This window comes from Cupressus sempervirens, chromosome 5, assembly GCF_028749045.1.
Source record: "Cupressus sempervirens isolate cs-2001-9-10 chromosome 5, ASM2874904v1, whole genome shotgun sequence".
NCBI classification, from domain to species: Eukaryota; Viridiplantae; Streptophyta; class Pinopsida; order Cupressales; family Cupressaceae; genus Cupressus; species Cupressus sempervirens.
In genome coordinates, this window is record NC_143122.1 from 945,727,986 (window position 1) to 945,748,441 (window position 20,456).

Here is a 20,456-nt window from a genome sequence, read left to right on the forward strand (position 1 = left end):
TGGTTCATGGTGGATATTATGTGAGTTTCTACATGATTCTGTTGGTAAACCTCATGAGAGGTTAAGATCTTTCATCAATGTTTGTGTTGTGAGATCACTATTGTAAGGTGACAATCTTAACAATGACTTGACTTGCTATCATGATGGACTGCATTAAAATGTTGTCCTGGAATGTGCCGGAGATCATGATAATGAAGGTATCATGATAGATTACATTAAGTTGCTGTCTCGGAATGTGCCGGAGATCATGATACTACATTTGTTTTTCTTGAGTTCTTGATCTATTATCACGAGAGACTTCATTTACTTGTCCTAGAATGTGCCGAAGAGCATGATAACTAACATATCACAATAGATTGCATTAAGTTGATGTCCCAGAGTGTATTGGAGATCGTGATACTTGTCATCATGGAGACTACTTTGTTGTCCTTGAGATCAAGTTTTTCATTTGATAGACTACATTCAGTATTGTCCCAAAGTGTGCCGGAAATTAGGTAACTAATATCTTTCTAGGGTATGATATTCTTGTTGATAGGCATCTTGGTGTTGTTGGTAGTGCTCATATCACAAGAATGTGAGATTAGTAAGATTATTCAGAATTAGATCACCATTTTGTGAGATGGTTGTGTTGTTTAAATCCTCCCTCGCTAAGAGGGGGTGTTGATGAAATAGCACTAGTTGGATTATTTTTGATTTGATATACATATGTTGATATCCTTAAATATGTCATTCCAAGGATATCATATTGAGATGATATCTCTCTATATGCTTGAGAGCATAATGTGTTTTTATAACAATTCTCCCTAGCTAAGAGAGAGTGTTAATGTTGTAGCTTTAGTTGGATTGAATTTGTCTAGAGTTAATCCAAAATGGTTTTCGGTTAAACATTATTGCATTTGATTAATCATCCATTATACACATATATATTGTTGTTAATAATGTCTAATGGAAATTAAATTACCATAACCAATATTGATTAACATGGAGACATGTCTCTTCTACTCTTATATATATGCATTTGGATCTGCACTTGGAACACACAAAAACAATCATGAATGTTGTTACATTTTTTAGAAAACGATGCTACAAAATCAACAGACGTGTGTTATATATCTTTGCTACTACTTTATCATCATCTCGCAACAATATGAATTCCTCCTTGAAGGCCTTTCTGAGGGTGTTCCATGTGGCCTTCAGGGTGGCTAGAAAGTTGGTGTACTTGTGAATTGCTATGCCTTGTAGGGTGGCCGGGAAAGCCTCTACCCAGGAATCCTTATCTTCTTGTCCAATCGCCTCCCAAATGGTCACACATGTTTTATAATATCATATTGGATCCTCCAACCCTTCCCCCATAAACTTGGGAAGTTTTTGTGTAGCCGAGGTGTTTGGCATTTTTCTTTCATGGCTTCCTGTGTTCTTGAAATTCCTTCCTTCATGCCCTCCTGCTATTTCTCTCCTACCGTCAGGCTGTGAGCCTTCCCCTTTTCCACCCTCTTCCAATATACCTTGGTTGTATGTGTATTCCCTCCTTCCCGGGGTCTTAGGCTATGTTTGCCCTATTGTTACTTTGTCGGATATAGCCAACCCCTTTATCCTACATACCATACTTTTAAACAAGTCGGCTACCTCTCGCTCCAATCCTCTTTCTTCACAGCTGGTGTTGGATTGCACAAAGCCCTCTGTTTCACCCAACTCTTCTTCCCAACTGTCTGTGTCTTCCTCGTTACGCATTGTACCAAATATTAATACCCCGTAGGTGGTGCTACCAAATGGTGGCCCTTCCTTTTAGTTCTCACTGAACTTGTGAGCAAGGTTTTGTAGTGTTTGTTGTTGTATGCATACGGATCACCTTACTTCAGCCTCGTCTTCCTCTAGGTGTATCTCCTTATGGCGCCTCCTATCCTTACTTGGTAGAAGGGGCATTAATTTTTGGGGTTACTAGGTGTGCGATGCGATGTTTATTTGTGCCCCTATGATCCTCTTCTTGCTTGTTCCTGTTGTAGAACCATTCTAGTATTTGCTTCCTTCAGTGTTTTGTTTGGGTAGCCTCTCTTTCTTCTTCTACTTCTACCTGTCTATGTGCTAGTAACCTTGGAAGACTCCCTAGGAGATTGTCACAACTTCGTTCACTGTGAGTTTGACCTGTACCTTATTGGTGGGGAGAGCATCTTTGCTTCGCTTCCCGCCGTACGTATTGGTCTACAGCCTCGTCCTATGCCTAGACGAGGTCTTGTGTCAATTGGTCCGACCGGGTAACTTCCTCCTCGATGTCACTTTCTATTATCAATACTTGTTGGTCAAAAGGCTGACTCATTATGCTTCCATCTTTTCACCTGTCTTCTTTAGACCTCAAGGTTTGTACTCGACAATGATGCTAGAAAGGTTATATGCCAAATATGGAAGTCTTTACTTGCAAGATATGGAGGTGTTTATGTACTAGATTTGGAAGTGCTTACATGCGAGACATGAAGGTGCTCATATGTCGAATATGGAAGTAGTGATGACGATACGCTCTGATACCACTAATGTAGGTACACTCTGATAGCACTGACGAAGGGCCACACCACCCTTACCAACTCATAACCAAGAATGCAACAATATGAAGAGAATAAATGCTTCGCACGAAATTTTATTAAATTTGAAAATCCTTAGCAATTACAATAACATTTCTACAAGATCTCTCAAGGTCCAATCCAAACCCAAGCTAGTCCAGATCCACACTCTGGTAGAAACCTCCGAGATCTCAACTTGTGCTCGCAAGCCACCAAGCAACCTCCTTGTTTCTAAACCGCAGTCACTAGCTCTTCTCCAACTTTATCCAAGATCCAAGTGTAAACTGCCTCACATTTGGCACTCTGTCTACACACTCACAACTCTATCACAATCCTGCTGTAAGTTGCCTGACATTCGGCACTCTGTCCACAGGCTCAGGAAAAATCACTCTTCACTTCCTCTTTCTCTTTCACACCTTGAAGACTTCACACCTTCCAACTTTCCTTCCAAAGCTTCTCTTTGAGCTTCTACTCCTCGAGCTTCTCCAAGCTTGATTTGAAATGCTCATATGCCTTGCTTAAATAGGCACTTACCAACCCATGCATGGCTTATCCACAACTTTTTAGAATTCCTCCACAACCTTCTACAACTTCCATAACCTTCTACAATATCCACAACTTTCTACAATATTCATAACTTTCTAGAATTCTACCCACACACCTCGATAAATAGAATGACAACCATTTATTTTTTATTTTTTCTATTATGCCACCTATGCACCTCAAAAATAGAAATCCTCTTTTTCTCTTTTTTCTCCTTTTTCCCCTTTTTTATTTTTTATTATTTCTCCTCTAGTTTTCGTCACTTTCACTCTCCTCCACAATTTTTTTTTTCAATAATTTTCCCATGCCAGATGCTCCTGCATCAAGTAGTGTTAACCCAAAAACTGTAATGTCCACATTTTTAGTAGGTCTTTGCAATTGGCTAGGCTAGTCCATCATCGTGGCTCTCGTGAGCTGGCAGTGAGATTTGATGGTCTCAGTTGTGAACTTGCTATTTTTAGCAAGTCTGTTTTAGATAGTTGCCATATTTGGCAGTGTAGTTGGTAGCACTGAAAGTTGGCCATCATCTGAATTGGATGGAGTTATTTATTGGTGGGTTCATATGAATTAATTAATTAATGATACATTATTATTATAATGACACTCTAAGTTATTTAATGTTAAAAAGTGGTGTTGTGAAGATGAAGCTTCTTAAGTGAAAAGTGTGACGAAGTTTAGTGCCATATTGTGTTATAAATATGAGCCCATTTGGAGATAAAGGCAGCATCCAATTGTCTTTGATTTTATTTGTCTTTGTGAGGGTTTCTAAGTTTGGTGATTTTTCAATTCCCTTGCTGGGGTATAAGGGTTTGAAGCTGGGGTTGTGCATTTAATCCATAGCTGAGGTATTGTGGATTAAATTCTGAGAATTATTATTATCTTCTTGTAATGTATTCACTATGGCTGAGAATAGAATTCAGTGATGTCTTCATTAATGTGTTGACTGTTTGTTGGGAAGGATAGGTTTGTTGAAGTAATTGTGTGAGCTCAATTATCTTGCTGTTGGGTATTCCTTCTAACCTACTCCTGGGAAGATACTTTGGTGGTTGTATAATCTGAATTGCCAAGGTAAGCATTATCTATTGCTTGGCTTACTTTCTAATTTGCCTGGGCATTTTCAATTTGCATTCAATGCCACTTTCCTCTCTCACGAGTGTTTGTTTTCCTGGGTGTTTATTTTAGGGGATCAAATTGTGCAGTAAGAGGCTGGTGTTCATTGTATATGCATTTATAGTTAGTCTGTCTGTAGTTGTTCAAGCAGAGTATCGTCTAAGAAATTCTTTTAGTTGTTCATATTTTTTTTCATTTGTAATTTATTTTTCAAGTGAGACACGTACAAAGACACATGCATATGTATAGCATGCACACACACCCTCACACACACCCACTTTTACTCACACACACACACACTCACACTCACACTTGCACACAAACACTCTCAATGTTACTAAAATACAATTCTTTTTTTTAAAATTCCGGAAATAGTTTTCTTTTTGTCTTGGAATCATGGAGAAACATTGTCATTTGTAGGAATTGAAACTGCAGGAGCACTAGTTGCATTAGTAGCGGAAATGAATCGGTGACATTTTATCTATAAATGGCTATATTCATGACAAATACAAGATTTGAATGAAAGTGTCTCATAATCTAGCTATTGGATCCAAGAAGAAGACACAAGATGAATCTCTATAGAATTTGGTAAAGGATTATTTAAATCAATCTCAAGATTGATGCAAGCATAAGAAATTAGTTTTTTAACTTGAGTTTGAGGAGTAGATCCCAAGGTTTGCCTAGAAGGAGAGCAATTGAATGAAGAATACCATCATTCCAAAAGTCAAATAGGAGTTAGGTAAGGTGTACCCACATAGGAACTTTTGAGAGATACTCCTCGACAGTATTAAACCCCACATGCCAAGGCTTGATAGAGAGCCTAACCTGATTTAAAAAGTAAGAACGTCCTTCAAAGGTCCTGTTTCTACGTGCGATGTATGTAAAAACAACCATGAAATAGTTATTGGCCGCCAACATAATCTCTCTATCCCCTTTTGGGTTCCAAACCCTCTACTCCGGAACTGGTAACGAGAGTCTTAATCCCATAAACTTGCAAATGAGGGCATAGTTGCTGCAGTAAGTACCATCTTCTGAAATTATCTCAAGTTGGATAACCAAGACAGGTCAATCCTTTGTCATAGGCCTAAATTTACCTATGATTAATATAAATATACTCAAAATGGATATTATTCTAAATATATGTATGCAGTTCCTTATCTTAATATATCAATCAATGCTATTAATCAAATATTATAAATAAATATGTAAATATTATTGATAATAATTCTAAGAATCAAATTTGTCAATAAATAATAATAAAAATATGAAAATATTAGATAAATAGTTCATAAGATATTGATGATCAAATCAATTGTAATTTGTATACTCTTGTGATACTTATTTAATAGTATTTAATAAACAATATTACTCAATATTTAATAATATTGAATAAATTACCCATGAGACTTATATATACCATTATTCAATAAATACATACCAATATAAATATGATTTAGCTAAGAATTACAACTTATCTAAGTGGTCACTATTAAAACTAAAATTAATAAAAACCAAACCTAACTATACTACAGGTCTTGACTTTTAATGACCCAAGCCTATAAATAAGAACTACAAAAGGAATATCATTTATTTTTGATAGATATCACTCCCCTTCATACATTTAAAGCCATGTTGGAGAATTTAAGGAAGAAATAAAATAAGTTAGAAAAGATGTTTTTATAACTACCCACAACTTGGAGATAGGAAATTCACGATGGGAAGAAGGGGGATATAAAGAAGATATAAGGGAATAAACTTGGAAACATTGCCCAATTAAAAGATAAAGTACATTTGTACATTTTAAAGGATAACGGTAAGTTACGTGGGAATTCCTAAAAGGTAAAAATAAGTGAGTAATATTGTCACTTATGGAGGAGAGGAAGAGATTGATCAAATACTTATAGTGTTAGTATGAGACATTGATAAAATCTCCATCTGAATAGCACGACTTTGATTTCTATCATTTCTAAAATGTTAGAATGAGAGATTCATATAATCTTCATCTAACCGAAATGTCTGAGATTGATATAATAATTGTTGGTATGAAAATGTTACCCATTTGACCAACATAAATTTGAATAATGAATTTCTATAATGTTGGTATGTGAGATTAATAATCTCCATTTGATTGACATGCCTGAGACTTCATCATCTCTATAATGTTGCTATGTGAGATTGATATAATCTCCATCTGATTGACATGCATGTGATTGATGTGCCATAATTTTTTGATGATGTCAACATATGCATATGTGATTGGCCGTGGATAGAGGATGCCCTGTCCAAGAAGAACCTTAAGGGGTGCACTCTCGAGAAGATGGTCGAATAACTAAGGGTTAGGAAACCCAATTTGGAGATGTCTTTAAGGTCGGGTTTAAGATAGAGGGTAGAATAGTATAATGGGATTTGTTATTATTATGATTCTAACAATTTTTTTGCAGGTTTTTGTTAACCCTAGTAGTGGGGACATTACATCCTAGCTTCGTTGCACACATCCAGTGACTTTCTTAATCTTTTGGATTCCCAACTCCAAAGAAGATCTAACCCTGGATGCATTTTTTTTTCTTGAATGGCCTATAGTGTCTGCATGCAAAGATGAAGACAGCTCTGTTGAACACATACTTCCAAATAACTAAGATTTTGGAGAAGCCCAACTCTCCTCCTTACCGACCAAAACTCAAAACCTCCCCCTATCAAACAAGGGCTGAAATGCTGGGCAAAAATAAAATACTTCCTAGCCGCAAAGAGCAAGCAGCAACCTGAGCCACCCTATTACACCAGAACACTCACGATTCAGTAAAACTCACCTCCAATCCAGCAAAGAATATCCCCACGGAACCAAGTACAGACCCAGCGAACGTTAACCGGGTAAAAAACGCGCGAGAACTAGGGAAAAATCAGGTAGGGCAAGGGCCATAGCTATTAGCAAAGCTGTTGGTTACCATTCTCAAAAATCCATCCTTCTCTAAGGATTTCAACATACCTCTCAATTTTTTTTTGTTTTTGTTCTATATGTGCTTTTGGTGATGCAGTGCCATAAGCTAAAGTTTATTTTAAAGTCCCAAGGACTGGGCATTTCTAACCAATAAAATGTCAATACTTTTTTGTTTTTGTTCTATTTGTGCTTTTGGTGATGGAGTGCCATAAGCTAAAGTTTATTTTAAAGTCCCAAGGATTGGGCATTTCTAACCAATAAAATGTTTCTTTTAGCATGTAGACTCAGGACGATAGTGGATTTTACATGTACAATGTAGAAAAAGTTCTCCAAGCTAGTTCATTAGTGTTTTTATTTCTATGGACTAAGTTGAAATTGATTAACTTTGTCAATTTTATATTGATGTCTAGTATATGTTAAATGGCAGGCTTGTACATATCATAACAATTTGATTCTTCGAATCATTAATTTTTTCTTTTTAAAAGTTCTTATCCTTTCAAATCTTGTTTGTGTTGAATAGTTGTTATTTGTTTTGGCCAGTTGGAAGGCCTAAATTATCTATTTCATTTTTTGATATATTGTAATCTCGTTTGTAAGGCACAACTGTTAACAACTCGATGCTTGTATATGAGGCAAAAACATTGGTAGGCAGTCATTTCTTTTAAGCAAAATTTGAAGAGAGGTTTATTCTCGTGTGCTGTTTGTTTTGTGTTGTCTAAAAAGAGACAAATTAAAATGCTAGCATATATAGTTAGTCTGTCTGTAGTTGTTCAAGGATAGTATCGTCTAAGAAATTCTTTCAGTTATTCAGATCTGTCATTTGGAATTAATTTGTCAAATGAGACACATGCATATGTATAGCATGCACAAACACACCCACTTTTACTCACACACACACACATACTTGCAGACACACACTCTCAATGTTCCTAAAATACAATTATTTTTCTCTTTGGAAAATAGTACCCTTTTTGTCTTGCAATAATGGAGAAACATTGATTATTGTTAGATTTTGGGCACTAAGCTACGACCTGTACACTGGATATTGTTTTAGACTGTTTGACCTAAATTTAGCATTTTCATTTTTTGATAAGCAGGAAAATGACTGGCATTGAATTTGTACTGAGTGAAGTTTTGGAGCCTCACCTATTTGTTTTCCGGAAGCAGAAGCGTGATGGGCCAGAGAAAATCACTCCCATGCTAACATATTACGTCTTGGATGGTTCTATCTACCAGGCACCTCAGCTTTGTAGTGTCTTTGCATCTCGAATGGTATGTATTATAATTTATATCTTCAAGTCATTAGTGAAGCCACTTTGGTACTGAAGTTCCAAATAGAACATGGGAGCGTGCACATATGAAACATGTGCTAATACCAAAAGGTGAATGTATACTGCATGAGAAATCTGGACTATATGAACTTCTTATGGTGATTTCTATTATAGATTGTATAATAAAATCAAAAGACAATGGCATATAGAGAAATTGTATCTTTATTCTTGATTAAATATTCAACGTGTTTTGAAATAATAAGCATTAGTTCTGGCTTTTAATAAAAAAAAAGAATGGTAATAGAAGTATGCGTTGAGAATTTATATGTAACTTTTTAACTGACCTGACAGATGCAATCCTTTGTGTTTCTCACTGAAACTTGCACTTATTTTGTTTGGCAGGTACGAGCTCTATATCATATATCAAAATCATTCACAATTGCTTCCTCAAAGCTAGAGAAGATTGGTTATGGTATGTTAGATATGCTCCTCTTCATTATTTATCATTAACTAGTATATCAATGAATCAATATTTTCAAGAATACATGACATTATGGTTGTATTATTTCTTTTTGTGTTTAATCCATTTAGGAAAGCAATGGCACTTACTAATCACATACCACTATATTAGACTTAAGTTTAATCCTTGTAGCATAAGATAAGATAAGATAAATTTACTAATGTCCAACAAGAGACCACAAAAGAGTGTAAGGGACTAAAAGCATACAACGAAGGAAACAACCAACAGCAGGAGCACCAAATGGTGACCGGAAAAGGATCAAACAAGAAAGCAAAGGACCCACAAAGGAAGACTAAAGGTCCTTCCTAGGTGTGAAAAAGTACAGAATTGAAGGATAAGGTCCGAAGGTGAGCCCTAGATCGTCTTAGAGTATTGTTGGAAGTGCAGTGCCGCTATTGAGTGAATCCACTGTGAGGCCTCACGAGCTTGGTGTGACTGGAAGTAGGAGGATCGAGCAGTTGCTTCGTGCCCCAGGTAAGAGACAATGGCGAGAAAGAAGTGATAAGCTGATCGGAAGCCTATCTCGAAGGGAATAGAGCCTGCAAGGTTGATTGGGAAGTTGCATGGCTTTCTAAAGGTAATGAGCAAGTCAATGCTGATCGACGTAACTGAAGAAAGACGAAAGAGACCTGCACTCTCTGAAACGGTAGTGTGTTAGTTTTTTGAATCGCTGTAAGTGTAATGGCACTACCATGTTTTGTTATGCGTTTTCCAATTGGCTTTTTATAATGAGATTGTGTCAAGAGGAGACATGTCTATTTATTAAAATAATAACACATACATACATACATACATACATACATATATATATATATATATATATATATATATACACACACACACCCATTGTAGGTGGTTAAGTCATGTCATGAGTCCCCAAGGAGGTGTTGACCACCAAATCAACAATGTCTCCTTTCTAAAAGAGGGTTTAAGAATAAATAATAATAATAAAATAATTTAATTTAATTTTTTTTTTAATATAATGTGATAGAATTGCATTGTAGTTAAGTTTAATGAAAGGTCAAGAGGCATGCAATGAAGAGTCACGACTCCCTCAAACATGAGATATACAAGGTTGAAGACTTTATTTGTAGGAGATATGGAGGAACAAAGAAAGAGAGGAGCATAGGAATTAAAGAAGGATTAATGGAAGAAGAAAGGAATGAGAAGAAACAATGTTATTATTTTAATGAATAGACATGTCCCGTAAAGGGACATGTCTCCTCTTGATATAATCTCATTATAAAAAAGTGATTGCTGCCAATTGGAAAACACATATCAAAACAATGATGAGATTATATCAAGAGGAGACATGTCCCTTTACAGGACATGTCTATTCATTAAAATGATAACATATATATAGTATCTCTCTGTCACACACACATATGTATATATATCTGCACTTTAGTCTCATTGTTTTATTTGACTGAAGCTACCAAACATCAGTACTCCCTCTTAGCTAAGGAGGATAAACACAAGACATATATTATGCCATTGGTAATATTAAGAATGACAAATTTTACGGATATCTTTGATTAGAAGATATCTGCCATTTTGATATCACATTTGATATCATGAGTAATTTGCTATTATTGAATTGAATCAAACTCAAGCAATTTCGTACTTTGGGGCCATTTCCCTAAACTTGGTTACAAGGTACAATTTCACCCAAACTTGAACAACCGCACAATTTGATGGCTTGGACAATCTTATTAGACCCTAAGAATAAGGATTCAACCATTAATAGGTTTCCCAAGTACCCACGAAATGTTCCATCCAACTTGGGCTAGTAAATAGGCCTAATTGCAATTAGGTCGACCTAATAGGGTTTTGGCCAACAACTTCAAAATTTTTCAAACAAGCTGCTAGCCCCTTTTAGGAGTTGGTTTTCCTTAAGGTCTGAATTTGAAAATTCATTTGCAACGGTCATTTTAAAAAAATGATTTTTGAGAGCGGGGATTTATATCTTAAAACCCTAAATAACAAAGAAAAGGTCTATCCTTGTTTTATATTAAACCCTTTTATTCTAGGGTTTGTATTTCAATAAAGGGAAAGGGTTTATTAGAAGTGTTATATCCTAAAGTCTTTTGTGTTTTTATTTTGCTTATACCTTTGTCGTAAGCAATTAATTGTGTCTGACCCTTTGAATATTCAAATTCTTGATATACTTTTACCTGTGATGGACCCATGCTATAGATTGTTTGCAACCATCAGATATGGGTTTAATCAATGAACGTCACTTTATCGCTATTGGGATGTGCAATAGCTTTAAGAAATGCGACAATGCGATAGTATGACACATTTATGCAATGGGGCCTTACATTGGTTAGGAAATTTGACCCTTGTCAGTAGTTTGTTGGCAAATTAAAATTTTTTGGGAACACCCCATTAAGGCCAATGGAGGTTCAGACACCTTTTTAGCAATGGGGAATTGACTTTATAGGAGAGATAGAAATAAATCAAGTAGTGGTTATTCATGGATCCTTGTAGCTACTGATTATTTCACAAAATGGGTAGAGGCTATCCTAACTAGACAAGCAACTAGTAAAGTTGTGAATAATTTTTTGTTGAGTAACACAATTACAAGGTTTGGGTGCCCCGAGAGAATTGTGATAGATAATGCAATGTGTTTTAGATCTGATGAATTTATACAATTTTGTGACATATGATATTACTAGGTCTACTTCTTTCCCTTCTCACCCTCAGGCAAATGGGTAAGCATAATCCACAAATAGAAGTCTGTTGAAGATCATCAAAAGGATCTTAGATGAGAATAAGAAGGCATGGGACTCTAAATTGCTTCTAGCGGTTTGGGCAAATAGGGTGACAGTCAAGAAAGCCATTGGGCTAACACCTTTTGACCTGGTATATGGGATTCAAAAAAGATGGTCTCAAAATAATTTGATGAGCTTATACAAATTTATCTAGGAGTACGATGAAGATTTAGTGGATGATATGCAAGAAAGAATATATGAGCTCACATGATTAAATCAACATAGAAGAGAAGCATTTGCAAGAAATGCTAAATTACAGTTGCAAATGAAACACTTGTTTGACAAGAAGATAGTGGAGAGAAAATTTGAGGCAGATGTTATGGTACTACAGGTCGAGTCTTAGAGCAGGTGGCAATGCCGGCATTGCAGTGTTCGTCCAGGACTCATATGACCAAGTGAGGGCCTACCGTATGGGCGCACATCCAACACAGAGTTTGGACTGCGGAGTGTGGTGGGATGTTATCGGCCTTCACTAGTACCTTAGGGTTTTGGTGCAATGGTTCGTACCATGTGGTGTTAGAGCCTCCACCCAAGTTTGAGTCTCAGAGCAGGTGGCAACGTTGGCATTCTAGTGTTTGTCCGGGGCTCATACGGCCAAGGGAGGGCCCATCGTATGGGCACACATCTAGCCCAGAGTCTGGATTGCAGAGCGTGGTGGGATATTATGATCTTGGTGGGCAGCCTTCACTAGCACCTCGGGGTTTTGGTGCAATGGTTCGTACCATGTGGTATTAGAGCCTCCACCTAGGTTTGAGTCTTAGAGCGGGTGGCAACGCCAGCATTGCAGTGTTTGTTCGGGGCTCAGATAGCCAAGGGAGGGCGCACCACATGGGCGCACATCCAGCCCAGAGTCTAGATTTGCAGAGCTTGGTGGGATGTTATGATCCTGGTGGGTGGCCTTCACTAGCACCTTGAGGTTTTGGTGCAATGGTTTGTACCAACTACTGTGTACAAGGAAAAACATGGGAAGTTTGATCTAGTTTGGTTAGGCCTTTATCTGGTTCATGACAAGTGGGGTGAGGATTCATATTTTCTGAAGGAACTTTCTAGTGACCTTGAACTGTCAGTTCATGGACAGTTCTTGAAAAGATACTTTAGTTAAGAGGTATTCTATTTTCCATGAATAGTAGTTAGGCTTGTAAATATTGTATATACAATACATAGTGTGTTTCCCCTTTTGTTGGTTGGTTGGCTAGTCTCTTGTTGTTTTGTTTTAGTGCTCTCTAGTCTTTTTAAGTGTATGACCTGCTCTATATAGAAATTCTGAGCTCTTGCACGAATATAGAATATCCATCATCCCCAGACAGAGCCACTGTTAGCTCCTTTTAGGAGTTGGTTTTGCTTCAGGTTTGAATTTGAAAATTCGTTTGCAACGATCTGATTTAAATTTTTTTAATTTTGTAGAGCAAGAATTTATATCTTAAAACCCTAAACAACAAAGAAAAGGTTTATCCTTGTTTTATATTAAACCCTTTTTATTCTAGGGTTTTTTATTTTGATAAAGGGAAAGGGTTTATTAGAAGTGTTATATACTAAAGTCCTTTGTGTTTTTATTTTCTTTATACCTTTGTCCTAAACAATCAATTGTGTCTGACCCTTTGAATTTTCAAATTCTTGATATACTTTTACTTGTGATGGACCCATGGTATGGATTGTTTGTAACCGTCAGATCTAGGTTTAATCAACGAATGCTGCTTTATCGCTATTGGGATGTGCAAGAATTTTAAGAAATGCGACAATGTGATAGTATGACGTGTATGCAATGGGGCCCTAGTGCTGATGGACGTAAGAAAGAAGACGTCACTAGTGATGGACACTTGTCAGAGTTCAATTTGATCACAGCTAGGAGCCAGATTGTTTTAAGGGTTTGTTAAAACCGTTGATCTTGTTGAAGATCAATGGCTGTCCTGTTGTTGCTATGGAAAAGTGTACAAGGTTTTAACCATAGTGACAAAGTGACCCTTCAACATGTGCCTTGTGTGGGCCATATCATGTAGTGGAAGTGTTGTTTCTGATACTGTTGATCTTGATCATCATCGATGGTCGTCACATTGTTGCCATGACAAGAGACATGATGTTTATGCAATGCAAGAAAGTGACATGGCGCCACATGTCGTGGCCCGTGCGTGGGCCAGCTATAAAATGTTCTCAGATAAACCTAAGGCCGTTGATGTGGATGAAGATCTACAGACATCGCATTATTGCTAAGGCAAGTAACAAAGTGTTTAAACAATATGACAGTGCAATGCGATGCCACGTGTCGTGGGTGGGCCATAAAAGGAAAGGTAAATGCGATTTCTTCTTGCCCTTAGATCAAAAGAAAATCGATGGTCATCACATTGTCATTGTGAAAATAAGTACGTTGTTTATTCAACACGACAATGCGACAATATGATGCGTGTCCCATATGGGCCCAGCTGTATGAAACTTAAACAAATATCCCAATTGTTGGATCAAAGGGAGATCAACGAACGTCACTTTGTCGCTAAGGCAAGTAGCAAGCTTTATAACCAATGTGACTATGCTACGTGATGCCACGTGTCGTGGGTGGGCCAGCCATGAAGAAAAAGCACTAAAAGAAACAAGTTTGATATACCGCATCCGATGCAAAACAAATCTACTGATATTGCTTTGTCGCTATCAAAACATGCAAGGTTTTTAACCATAGCGACATGTGAGGTTTTCACACCATCACCCCAAAATTTTTGGGGACCCCCTTTTTCGAGCAAGCCTTGGCAATTTTTGTGGATTTTTGGAATTTTTGGGTCGCCTTGAAAATTTTTTGGAGTTGTCCAAGGGTTTTCGATTTGAAAATTCTACACTTTGGACGCCTCTGGCCAGGAGGGATGTGGTTGGATTTTTTTTTTTCACCCGGTGCGAAACTTGATTTTCCAAAACATGTAATTTTATCCTTAGGCCAAACGATTTCAAAGACAACATTTTTCAATGGTAAGAACAATATTCGGCAGGATAAATTTGCAAAATTTTGGACTCAGACGAATTTTGAAAATTGGATGTAATTGTATAATCTTGAGCATTTTGAAAATAGATTTTTTTAAAGATTTAATTGTTTTGGAAAATCTTATATTTTTGGTGAAAAGAGAAAATTTGGTGATAGTGAAATTAAATTGGAAAATCGATTTTGGATGCTAGAGAAAATGATTTATTTTGGAAAAAATTTAAAATTGCATTGCAAAATGGAAAGTGGACTTAATTGCAAAATTTTGCATTAAATTGGTTAAAATTTCCTAGAAGATTTTTAAATGTTGAAAGAAATTAGTAAATTAAAATTGAAAATCGATTTTGGCTTGCTAGAGTTGATTTTAATTGCTAAAATGCTTTTAAATGATAATTTTGGCATCTCCTAGGCTTTCCTTATTTTATTTTGCAATTTTTTATCACAACCGACAAATAAAAGGGTTTATTTCACTTTGAGTTGAGTAATTTTAGCATTGCATTCAAATCTGGGCCATTAATGAAAGCACTAATTTAATTTTGCTTTCCTCCAGGGCAAGTCGGCCAGCTTGGAGCGACATGGAAATTTTGGTATAAGAGGGGCTCCCCCCTCTCTCATCTCCTCATTCCATCTTCCTCCTCCTCATGTGTTGAGCAATTTTTCTCTAGAAGGGCAGCTTGCAGACTTGGTCGATTTTCTTGGGTAGATTTTTCTTTGCTTGGTGTCATTTTTCGTCTTCCATCTTGGGCGAATTTCTGCCCTAAGTCAAATTTTGGAGCATATCTGAAATTTTCTTGCTAAGGCGATTTTCTTTGGGGTCTGATTTTCTTTCTAAAGGCTGCGATTTCAATTTGCAGATTTGGGCGTGTTTACTTGGTGAAGAGGCCATGTCATTTGAGGGTTTGATTTTGGCAAATGTGGGCAATTTCAAGGAGGTTAGAATTCTAATTTTTGCTACGACATCATTATCTGCAAGGAGGCTTGAAATTTTCGAGATCTGATCCAAATTTGAAGAGGGCCCGATTATTGGTAAAGGCAGATTTAAGATAAAATTCTATTCATTTTAGAGTTGAAGATTGTTTCAAAAGCGGATGTTACTCCTTGTTCGTACTTGGTTTTATTTCCCTTATGTTCTTAATGCATTCATTATCCACCACTTCATCATCCCATTGCTAGGTTGAAGATTGGAGAGATAAGTGTAGATTTCATGATAGGACACTTGGTGAGGCAGAAATAAGCTAGACCACCTTAGGTTGGAGTTGGGAGATATAAGTGTAGTTTATCCTAAGGTAATGAAGAGGTAGAAATGAGTGGTAGTCCCACCCCTAGGTTGAAGATTGGAGATTGATAAGTGTAGTGATAGGACTTGGCGAGGCAGAAATAAGCTAGATTCCATTGATAGAAAGGAGGTTGGAGATCGATAAGGGTAGTCCATATCACTTGGAATGAAGGGGTAGAAATAAGTGTTTAGGATGGTAGATGTTAGTGCAAGCAAGAATCCAAAGGGAATGAACACCAAAAAGACAAGAAAGACATGATGTGTAAGACCACCTTCTTCTCGAAAGTGAGGCGAATAAGTGATACCAATATCAGCACAGTAAACATGATACAATTAAATGATAGATTGAAGGAAGGACAATCCCCCATGGCAAAGAAAATTTACAGAAGTGGAATTGTACATGTGGCCGCCTTCCCTCCTACCTTGCCTTGTCCATAATTGGTAATGGAGTGTGCATCCCGGTTTGATTTGGTTAGTAAGTCCATCATTTTTGATGAAGGGAAGAGAGTGTTGGCCAACATCGGCGGAAAAGTGCTCGAAGAAGCATTTAATATTCCCCAGTACAAAAGCACGATGGTAGTAATAATGGATCAGGCGGCTAAGTTATTCTAGGATAACCAGGAGGCTTATTCTGTCCACCTAAAGTAGGATTGGCTACATGAGGGCAAGAAGGGAGTTACCATATCATCAAGGCTCACCATGTCAGATTTCAAATTAGAGTATGGTGATCTCATTGTGCTTCTCAATTGGATCATGGGCTTAGCTCAAGGTATGCAATTCGAAAACTGAATGTACTTGTTTATTGATGAAATTGAAAAAGGAAAAAGAAGATTTGATTGGGCTAGGATCATAAGCGAAAATCTAGAATTGCAACTTAGGAATGTGCAAAATCAAAAACAATTCTACATGGGGTTCTATCTTTTCTATTTGATAGTGAGATTGTACGAAAATCTTGGACTTAAGGCCTTAGGAGTAATTGGCAATGGGCTGGGGCAATGTTTGGTGCACAAGTGCTATCCACAGCTTCACTTGCATAACAACAAAGACTATAAGATATTTTGTGACACCTTTGCCATGAAGACAGTAAGGATATTACAAGGGACACCTATTAAGAGGCTTTCATCAGATGTAGAAGTAAAAGCCAAGAAGTATGGGAGTTGGTTCATCCAATTTCTGCAATTCACTTATATTAGAGTAGCAGGAAGCATAGTATGTCCCAAGAGACTTCCAAGGTACCCACTCGACAAGGTAGTTTTGATGAAATTGGCTAGGCAACTTGAGCATTATAATAGAGTGATGAAACTTAAAGGTGAGACAGGCATTACCATCTCATTTGGAATTGACAATGATAGTTGCCCCAATCCTATTAGTTGCGGAGAAAGAATTAGAATGGTATCATCTAGGATGGTATAGAGCAAGTTAAGGATTCGATCCTAATGGTCTTATCAAGTCATCTCATGGAAATACATTCAAGCATGTTCCTACTATAAAGGATTTTTGGGCCAATGCACGGGATGACTTTCACGGGAGAAAGCTAACTTTCTCAAGATTGTTAGTGAACATGATGAGGGCAATCAGATGGAGAGGCCTTGATATTCCCGATCAACTGGAAGATGATGAAAATGTGCTGAGAGAAGATTATGATACAGTGGATGGAACGGAGTTGAATCCAATGGATTGGGATGATCATCAAGATCCTTCCTTGGAGGCAGTTAAAAGGATAGTTGATCTGCACACCGAGTCGTGGTACAATGAAAAGTTAAGGAAATTACAAAGAAGGTATATCTTACTTATGAGAAGATGAAACCAAAGGAAGGTCCAACAGAGTCAGTCAGACAGAAAGGTGAAGGTAGTAGCCAGCAACAAAGAGCAATTAGGAGCAAGAAGAGCAAATTTGGAGGAAGTGATTTGAAAATATTTGAGGCTAGAGACCAAAGGTATAGTTCAAGTGGACAAGAGGAGAATGTCAATGAGATAGAATTTGGATCAAGATTGGATGAGTTCGGGAAGGTTTCCATCAAGAAGAAACATTTAGGCATCCTTGCCTCCCTCAATGCCTTTATCAGATACATGAAAGAATATGAGAAGGATCATGAGAAAACACTGCAAGTAGCGAGCAACACAATGAATTCAGTTGAGCTCAAGATGAAACATACATTTTGCCCTCCCATGAAGGAAGTCAACGACAAGCTAGCCAAGTTCATCACTTTGGCTAAAAAGATGAAAGAAAGGGGTAGAACTATATTAGAAGATCATTTGATGTAAGCCCAAGTGGCAAATTCTCCTTCTTCTTGGGTAGGATAGGTGTTCTATTCTGATTTGCTACCATTTTGGTGCCTTCTCATTGGTTGCCACTTTTCCCTTTTTTTTCATTGGTCCATTGATGAGGTGGCGTCTTCTCATTGGCTGATGGGGTGGCAACCCTAATTAGGGTTTCTGGGATCCAATCTGGATCATTGGTTTTGCCTCTTTATCTCTATCGTTAGTTGTAATTTTGGGCCTCTATATAAGGCCATTTGCTCTCATTTGTAAAGGGTCAAAGAAAATTGTTGCTAAGATAATACTAAAATTGCCTCTCTTTATCATTGTTATGACTTGCATGGTGATTAGGAACATTTGGTGTTATTGCATAGTTTCTACTTCTAAATAGTTAGAATTAGATTTTCCTTTGGAGTTGTTAAAGTAGATTTCATTTTGAGAAAGTTGCTAAGTAAGAGTAAGAGTAGATGGATAGTGGCATGGTGATATTAGTGGATGTTTGATAGGGATCTATAACTAGGCCACTAGGATCCTAGCGACTTGTTGAGAAGCCTTGTGTGGTAAACTAGTTCTTTTTCTTTGAATCATTGCATCTATGGAGGTAGAGTTGCTGGTTAGCTTTTATTAGATTCGATCCTCGTCCATTTGCTAATCTTTCCATTCATAGGAGTAGGAGTAGAATAGCAATGAGTAGCTTAGTATTTGGAGTTTTGAGGAAAGAAGTTAGGAGAAGCATCATTGGTAAACTCACCCCCATCATCACCACCATCTGCATTATTTGGCACTCATACAAAATCATCACCACCACAACGAGAGCCCAAGTTATCCCTGAATGAACAACGTAAGGCCGCCTACGTGATTACCAACAAATCACATTGATATAACTGAGTTAGTATCCACAGGTGTAAGGAACATTGGAGTTTTTCTCTTGTCTTCATGAGTTCAACTTTTCAAGAGAGGAATTGAGTGTTTGATATCCCATATCAAGTGTTCAATTGCTATATGTTATGTAGCGGTACAAAACTGACATCAACACGACAAAGCGACATCGCAACATGTGTCCCTGGGTTTTAAGCAAGCACAACAAGGACTCATAAAGATAAAGTGTATTCCAGTTGGTGAGATAGGATTGGTTTGACTGCCACTTTAGCATGCATAAGGATGATTCAACGATGGAATTCAATTGCGGCTGTCGAATATGCTATTAATCAATGGTCTATTTTTAAAATCACATGAAAAATAAGCATACCCATTCTCTGTAACACATTAATGGTAAATTAAGTATCCTCATGTGAGTAGAATCTGAAAATATAATGCACGCATCACATTTTTTCTGTAAAAGAGTGATTGAATAGCAGAGTGAGAAAGAGCTAGGAAGTCAGTGCTAGAAAATTGAGAATTGCTGCAACCAGGAAATAACGGAAATATTTCAGTAAGTTCTTGTCCCTCTCTTGGTAAAGAAATTTGCTTGTGCGAAAGTTTCCATATTTTGTGAAGATGCCTCCTAGATGAGATTTACTTGGAAAAGTAGATTATCAACATAGGAATCTTCATGATGAGTTTCTTGAAGAACTAAATGCCTCGACAAACGATTCGGCCAAGGGTAAGGAATTGGTCCCTCAATCCCATTGATCAAAGGTTGACGAGGGTTTATGTGATAAGGGAAACTTGCTAAGGGATGCACAAACATCCATGGGTGGTCTAGAATTGTTTAAGAAATGGTTTTCTCAGAGGAAACGAGACACCCCCACAATAATGTATGGGAGTCTGGTGTTGGTAAACTTATTATACTAGGAGTTTTCATGGATGTAGATCTGTTGACCATGCTGGCCAAGAGATATGACTTTGTGTTACGATTAGTGAGAAATGATTCTAGAGATGGTCTTTTCGAAGTTACATCAGATGTAATTATAGAAGTTTTTATGAACCCTAACATTGCCCTACATGAGGAGAGAAATTGCAAGCAAAATATGATGCTCAGAGAGTATACCTTAGGAGTGGGCCATTTCAGGAGCACTTTGCCAAAGTGGGAAGTTTTACATTAGTTAAATCATCTACCCCTGAACCTTTGTTGAAGAAGAATTTTAATCCTAGGGCCCAGGCATTGTATGTTTCCCTGTGTAAATTTTTTCATATAGATGAGCAAGAATATGTCCTAGTGCCTCTAATGTATATGATAGCCCGAATCCTACAATATGGAATGAATTCAATTTTTGATTTTGCCTCCTATCTGGCTGAGGAGATCCATAATGGATTG

The 20,456-nt window shown here is 37.2% G+C and overlaps 1 protein-coding gene across 1 annotated transcript in view; it reads left to right on the forward strand.

Annotated features, from left to right (window-relative positions):
• Positions 1–20,456, forward strand: part of LOC149559085 (mediator of RNA polymerase II transcription subunit 6-like) — a 119,494-nt gene that overhangs the window by 45,301 nt on the left and 53,737 nt on the right. The window contains exons 4-5 of the mRNA XM_089833047.1: positions 8,238–8,412; positions 8,814–8,883. Coding sequence (XP_089689173.1) covers positions 8,238–8,412; positions 8,814–8,883 — 245 coding nt within the window. The remainder of the gene's footprint in view (positions 1–8,237; positions 8,413–8,813; positions 8,884–20,456) is intronic.